The sequence below is a fragment of the Parasteatoda tepidariorum genome, chromosome 10 (assembly GCF_043381705.1).
Source record: "Parasteatoda tepidariorum isolate YZ-2023 chromosome 10, CAS_Ptep_4.0, whole genome shotgun sequence".
NCBI lineage: Eukaryota > Metazoa > Arthropoda > Arachnida > Araneae > Theridiidae > Parasteatoda > Parasteatoda tepidariorum.
The window spans coordinates 38,757,596-38,765,557 of NC_092213.1; the positions used below are offsets into that span (position 1 = coordinate 38,757,596).

The 7,962-nt window shown below is 32.0% G+C and overlaps 1 protein-coding gene across 1 annotated transcript in view; it reads left to right on the forward strand.

Annotated features, from left to right (window-relative positions):
* Positions 1-2,830: 2,830 nt before the first annotated feature.
* Positions 2,831-7,962, forward strand: part of LOC122269575 (uncharacterized) — a gene marked incomplete at its 3' end in the record, with an annotated part of 18,029 nt that continues 12,897 nt past the window's right edge. The window contains 1 exon segment of the mRNA XM_043043368.2: positions 2,831-3,035. Coding sequence (XP_042899302.2) covers positions 2,978-3,035 — 58 coding nt within the window.

Here is a 7,962-nt window from a genome sequence, read left to right on the forward strand (position 1 = left end):
ACTATTCACCTAGAAACAAAGGTCAATAACGAGGTCCTAAAGGTCATTGTTGAAGCTGACCCACCTCAGACCATAACAGCAGAAATATACAGCAAACCAGCTCTACGAAATGATGTAAAATGTTAAGTATTTAGAACAACGATCATCCAGAAGAGATTATTGAATAAGCAAAAAAAATAATAATAATTGAATTAAAGGTTCTGTTGCATTTATATATGTACTTGATCTTAATTAATTCGGTCGTGAGGATCTCAAACCTGAAACTAGTTAAGTTCGAAAGACTACAGATACTTTTTTTTTTCAAATGACACTTTTAGTTTAGTTTGTTTTTTGTCTGAGTATACAAGTTTAAAAAGAACATATAGGCATGTGTATATATAATGAAGACCGACCTGTGTCCGGGAACTGGTCTTGCATCAGAAAGGTTCTGGGTTCGAAACTCGGGAAAGGCATGGATGTTATTTCATTCTCTGTACTATCTGTCCTTACCGTGGGAGCAACGTTGGCCCCAGGGCCGTAACTACGCCGGGGCAGTCGGGGCACCGCCCCGGGGCCCCGACGGTCAANTTCTCGAACATAATACATAAATAGCTAAAATGGCGGTTTGAGATGGAGTACTGAAAGTTTTTGAAAGGCCCCCCGCCAAAAATGTTTGCCCCAGGGCCCAGAGGGATGAAGTTACGGCACTGGTTGGCCCACCTAATATGGTGCCTCTGAAAAAGTGGCCAACAAATCTGCCCTTTAGATACCTGGTTGACGAAAGGTCATTCCTCAGGCAGACATTTGTCTGCTCCTTTGAAAACAACACTTAAAAAAACATATGACCTTAACGTATCCGGTGATAAACTGAAATATACTACTGTTTGTCTGACCGGTACTCTGACCGCCTCTAAGTCTGCGGCAGTCTGGTGCTATGGAAACAAGAAGAGGCCATTTTAGGGAGGGTAGCTTTGATGAAAGACATCTCTTCTCTCGCCGAAACCAGTCCTAAACAGGGATCCCGCATCCCTACTTGAAATTATCATACCTCGTTACCATAGTCACCGCCACAGCTCCAGACGAATGTCTGGCAGAGTACCTATCTTAGACAAACTATATGTCATGTATCTTTCTACCTTTCCCTACATTGCAGAGAAACAGGGCACTTAGAATTCATTGGAGTGAATTTTCAAAAAATTCTCGTTGGGATTATATTATTAAATAGTATAAAAATTATTGCTGATAGAGAGAAACCTAGTGCAGATTTGAAATCAACAACGCAAAAATTTAGAAGATGAGTACAAAAATCTCATGCAACAGAAAAAAAAGAAAAAATTGTCCATCTGTGTAATTTTTTAAGGATTTTTTTCCTTTCACTTTTTCGCCTTTTTATAAAATTTCAGCATTGTGTTTATGTATTGTTCCATTGCTCTTAATTTCTTCAAACCTAAAAATTTGATGTATTATTGCATTTCATTATGAATTCTATTGCTCTCAATTTTTCAAACCTGAAAATTTCATGTATTATTGTATTCTATCATGTATTCTATTGCTCTCAATTTTTCAAACCTAAAAATTTTATGCATTATTATATTCTATTATGTATTCTATTGCTTTCAATTTTTTCAAGCCTAAAAATTTTATGTATTAGAGGCTTCTTACGATGCTTAAAAAATTTAAAAACGTGGAAGAAAAATAAGTAATAATAATTGCATCATGTAATGTTTGTAACCAACACAATATTCTGATAACTTCAAGTAATTACACTGCTCAAAATTATTAGGGGAGCACATGGCTCCCCTAATTTTTTTGAGCAGTGTATATCCAGATAAAAAATTTATGGATTTGAATTTTTAACATTAAAGCAGAGCTGCAAACAATTGCGGTTTTTTTTCCAAAACATTTTATAGAGTGGTAGACAATTGAAAACTAAAGGTTTCAGAATTTTTGATTATATTGCCAACCTTTTGAAAGACTCACCATGGGAGAACAGGAACAAAGTGGCGTTTCACATGAGCTTTTGAATCATTTACTTGTAATGGTATGAAAATTAATTTTAAATCAAATTTACGAAACAAAGAATTATACATTAAAACTTAAACATAGTTACCACTGAAAAGAGTGTTTCCCCAAAGCGTTGAAAGTTAGCAGACCTGTTAAAGTGAAAGCTAATACAAAGAAATTTGTGTCTTTCTTTCAAATTACATTGCTGCTATCATTTTATTATTCCATGGAGTGTACGAACCCTGATTATTGATTTTAAGTAGATTAGATAAATTGATGAAATTCTTATTTAAATGAAATTAAACACATCCAATATTTTGAAACAAATAACAGCATGAAACTCATGTTGAGCAGATGTTCAATGACGCCGTTCGTAAACTAAAATTTTTTTCTTTCATCGTCACGTTTATTTAAAAGAAAAATACAAAGAGCACATGTTATTTTAATAAATTGTTTCAGGTGCAAAATAGACCTCACTGTAAGATTAAAATCATGGAAACAACAACCAAAAAAATTAAACTGTAAGCTTTTTTCGACCAATCAGAAAACAGGTAGAATTCTCAGGTGGAATGAAATATTTCTCTATTGACTGAGCATTAAAATCTTTACTACTACTATGTTTTTCGAAATTTCGATAATGTAAAATAATTTGTTAATTTAGTTTTGTTCAAAATTTCAACTTTAGATGATTCTTAAAAATGTTAGTATCATTTGCAGCCTCTATATTCTTTGTTAATTTCATTAAGAAGGATATTAAGGTGTCTTTACACCTATTGAATCATTTCGTTAACAGTTTATGGGTTTTTTTGGAATATAGGTGTTTGTTTTATACTCACGTAAGTACAATAAAATTTGTGAAACACCTGGTTGAAATGAAAAACACGATTCTGTAAATATTCTTTTGCACAGGTAACTTGGTGAAAAAAGATAATATTTTTCTTAAAACCATCAGGATATATTGTGTTTCTTTTGGATAAAGATTACGCATTCTAAAATGATTTTAAAAATTTTAGTTCCTGTGGTGGTAGCTGTTCTGTATCTTATCACCTTTGGTATGTTTATTTTTAAATATATTTAATTTAAATACGTTCGAATTCTTATACCACGGTGGTCTGAAAATGCTTCTACCTCAAAAGTGGCGATACATTTACACTTAACTTTAGTGTATATTTTCTTCTATTACTTACCACTTCATATTGAAAAAATTATATTCTAGTACTTAGAAATATTTTGCCTCGCCAAGATAAACATGTCCTTTCCAGCATTTGAGGTTTTCGCAAAATGTTTTTACAGTGGTAGTAAACTAATGCAGATACATCTGAAACAAATACAACATTGATGCATCTTTATTAGGACTTGAGAATATAACCGTATTTCTTACTGTCTTCTTATTTATCTGTTTATTTATTTATAGATAATAGTAAGCAGAATTTATTTAGTTCTAACTTATTATATTACTCCCTCCGTTCCAAATTAGTTGCCATATTTAGGTCGAAAATTTTGTCCCTGCTACATTCAGGCCGAAAATTTTTTTCAAAATTAGTTGCTGCATTTAGGTGGAAAAGTTTATCCAGAATTAATTGCTGCATTTAGGTGGAAAATTTTATCCAGAATTAATTACTACATATAGGTGGAAAATTTTGTCCAGAATTATATATTACATATAGGTGGAAAAAATTTTTCAAAATTAGTTGCTGCATTTAGGTGGAAAATTTTATCCAGAATTAATTACTACATATAGGTGGAATATTTTGTCCAAAATTAGTTGCTGCATTTAGGTGGAAAATTTTATCCAGAATTAATTGCTACATTTAGGTGGAAAATTTTATCCAGAATTAATTACTACATGTAGGTGGAAAGTTTTATCCAAAATTAGTTGCTGCATTTAGGTGGAAAATTTCATCCAGAATTAATTACTACGTATAGGTGGAAAATTTTGTCCAAAATTAGTTGCTGCATTTAGGTGGAAAATTTTATCCAGAATTAATTGCTACATTTAGGTGGAAAATTTTGTCCAGAATTAATTGCTGCATTTAGGTGGAAAATTTTATCCAGAATTACTTACTACTTATAGGTGGAAAATTTTGTCCAGAATTATGTATTACATATAGGTGGAAAATTTTTTTCAAAATTAGTTGCTGCATTTAGGTGAAAAATTTTATCCAGAATTAATTATTACATATAGGTGCAAATATTTTTCAAAATTAGTTGCTGCATTTAGGTGGAAAATTTTATCCAGAATTAATTATTACATATAGGTGGAAAGTTTTGTCCAAAATTAGTTGCTGCATTTAGGTGGAAAATTTTATCCAGAATTAATTGCTACATTTAGGTGGAAAATTTTGTCCAGAATCAATTGCTGCATTTAGGTTGAAAATTTTATCCAGAATTAATTACTACATGTAGGTGGAAAATTTTGTCCAGAATTATGTATTACATATAGGTGGAAAATTTTATCCAGAATTAATTGCTACATTTAGGTGGAAAATTTTGTCCAGAATTAATTGCTGCATTTATGTGGAAATTTTTTTTCTAAAATTGGTTGCTACATTTCAAGTAGGCGGATACATAAATAAACTTCAATACAGTTTAGTACATCGAAACCAGTAAAATTATACCACCAATGAATTCACGATTCATTACATTTATATAATGACTGGCGACTTTTCTCGAGTCTTTATAAATTAATTAGTGACTTAAGAACGTGCGAGCTGTTAATTTTTTAAAAATTAATTTGGCTTTGATTTAAGAAGGGAATATGCTTAGTAAGTACATGAAATTTGTTGATTAATAGCATAACATCCTGAAATCTCTTAAAAATGTTCAAACAAAAATCATTCAATCATCAGTATTAATAACCAGTACAAAAGTACTCAAATGTAAGAACTAATTGCGGCCAAAAGAAGTATAACATCACCATTGCTATCACCAAAATTTTCTCTCAAGCTAATTAAGAGTATGCATAAATGGTAATAATAAATTACGGTAGAGCCACTTTTTATTTGTTAGCACTAAATAAAATCATTATGAATGTGATAGGTGCTATCAAGAGCTGTCACAAAAACTTACCTCAAACCAAGTCACAGATTGAAAATCCCTAATTATAACACTTTCAAATACGATAGAATCCTTCGTAAAGACGGCGGGAGCGCAATCTTCATTTACAAAAAATATCGAACATTAATCTACAACATCAGTACAAATGACAATAGGAAAGAGAGTCCTATTACTATCCGACTAGAATTTTTTCCCAATGATTGGCTACTGGGGAATGACCAAAGACAAGCAGGCCTCCGAAGAGCAAATTTGTTGGTCACTTTTCTAGAAGCACCATATTAGGTGGGCCAATGTTGGTCCCACAGTAAGGACGGATCGTACAAAGAATGGAAGGACATCCTTGCCTTACCCGGGATTCGAACCCAGAACCTTTCTGAAGCAATCCAACTGGAAAATAGAAATATTAAAATAGTCTCTATTTATATTGCACCTAAAAATGATATTAATGAAGATTATTTCATAAATCTTTCTTCATCTAACCTTGACACAATTGTTCTTGGTGATTTAAATACTAAAAATAGTATTTGGGGACGTGAAAAGGACAAAAAATTAGGCAGAGAACTGCATGATATTATCAAGAAATTCAGCTTAACTGCTTACTCCCCTGAGCAACCTACTTTCTCCCATCATTCTGGTCCCATATGAAGTTTTTGATATAATGATTACTAATTTCTCATCACCTTTTGCCATCGAAACGTTAAACGAACTCAACAGTGATCACTTCCTCGTTTGGATCACGACAATTATAGAAACGAAAGAAAGTGATCACTTGAGGAAGAAAGCAGATTGGCTTCTGTTTCATAATATTCTACACATGACTAAGACCAAGACTACTGATGATAATCCTTTAACAATTGACGACATCGATAAAGGCTATCTCAGATTTAACAAACTCTTTTTCAATAGCTCTTGCCGAAGCTACAGAATTTTTTCCCCACCTGTATGCAAGATCTCCCAAAATATATTAGAGACATCATTAAAAAGAAAAACAAAATTAGGAAAAGATTCCAGCAAAAGTTTAGCACGGACTTGAAAAAAAATCAAGCCCAAAAATAAAGATATTAAAGATATGTGCAATAAACACAGTAATGAACTTTGGAACAAGAAACTAAACAGCTTAAATATTACCTATAACTATACTGAATATTACCAGAGCCCTAAAAAGAACACCTTTAAATAACGTCCCACTAAACGGGCCGAACGGCACTGTTCATATTGAAAATGAGAAAACCAAAGTCTTTACTAATTCTATGGAAGTACATTTTAGCAACGATGATGAATCTAACTGCCAAGAATCGTAAATGACACTTATGATGAGATCATCAGCAGAGAGACTAGGAGCACTATTGAACCGACAACAGTAGAAGAGATGTCCGAAATTATTGGACTCAACAACTTGTATCTCCCTGATAAATGGAAGAAATCGGATATTATCCTGTTCCCGAAACCGGGAAAAAGCGCATCTGACCCAAACAATTACCGACTGATCAGCCTGCTATCTATGCTTTCAAAAAATATAACGAAGACTTAATGAATATCTAAGAAACCTCCCAAATCAGCAATTTGGTTTTCGGAAAAATCTTTCTACCACGAAACAAATAATTAATATATTGGAAAACAGTAGTAAAGTCAAGTTCAAGTATAACACGGTCCTTATGCTCATGCTCGATATCGCCAAGGCGTTCGATCGAGTGTGGCATTGTGGACTCATTGTCAAGCTGCACATGCAAGATATCCTTGATGATTTACTACTTTTAATCAATTCCTACTTAACAGACTGAAAGTTCAGAACATGATCAATAACACCTACTCTAATTACAGGAAAATTAAAGTTGGTGTGCCACAAGGCAGTATTCTCGGTCCATTATTGTACATACTCATACTGTTCATTTCCTTATTAATAATGACAATCCAAATGAATTCACCGTTCTCTACGCAGATGACGCTGCTCTAATTACAATATCGATCAATCACATCCAAACAGTTAAGCAAATGCAAAATAAAATTACAGAAGTAGAATGCGCTAATTGGAAAACAGAGTCGTATTATTTGTTCGCTTGGGTCATCATAACTGAGTCACATGCAAAGTAGTTGCCGGACTATCTATCGCTTACATAACCTTCCCTTTATCGTTGACAGATTTTTGTAAATTTCGAGTAAATATGTAAATAGTTACATAGAATAGTTTTTTTTTAATTACACCTGCGTAAATCTTAATATTATTTGAGCTATATTCTAACGTTCTAATAGGTGCTATCAAGTGAAAATATTTTAGAATATTTTTGCTCCAACATTAATCTCAGGCAACATAAAAAGTTTTACTTTTACTTTATTTATAAAAAATTGGGCACCTGGGCCGCGCAGCGGCCCCTATCCCATACATCTAGAAATTTACATAAGTTTAAAGTGATAACATTTTGAATTTAGCAGTCGATGTGGTTGCTAATACAAAATTACAAGCACTTTGCTTGGGTAAATAAACATTTGAATATCGAAACTAAATTTACACATATAAATATAAGCATATAAATATAAACATAATTTGAAATATATATACATAGGTTGACATAGATAAACATAGTAGATATAACATTTGACTATAGAATCTAAATTGACACATATTGACATATATAAATATAAACATAATTTGAAATATATATACATAGGTTGACATAAATTAATATAGTAAATATAACATTTGAATATCGAATCTAAATTGACATCTGTTGACATATATAAATATAAGCGAAATATTGTTCATTAAATACAATAGAATTTGCAAAAGAATTTAACGTGCATAAGTTGATAAATACATATGCATTAATTGGCTATATTTTCAGAAAATAAAATTTGATGTAATTTAATTTAACATAAGTAAAAGTCTACTGTGAAAAGTTCAGTGAATTTAACTTGAGAGTCTTG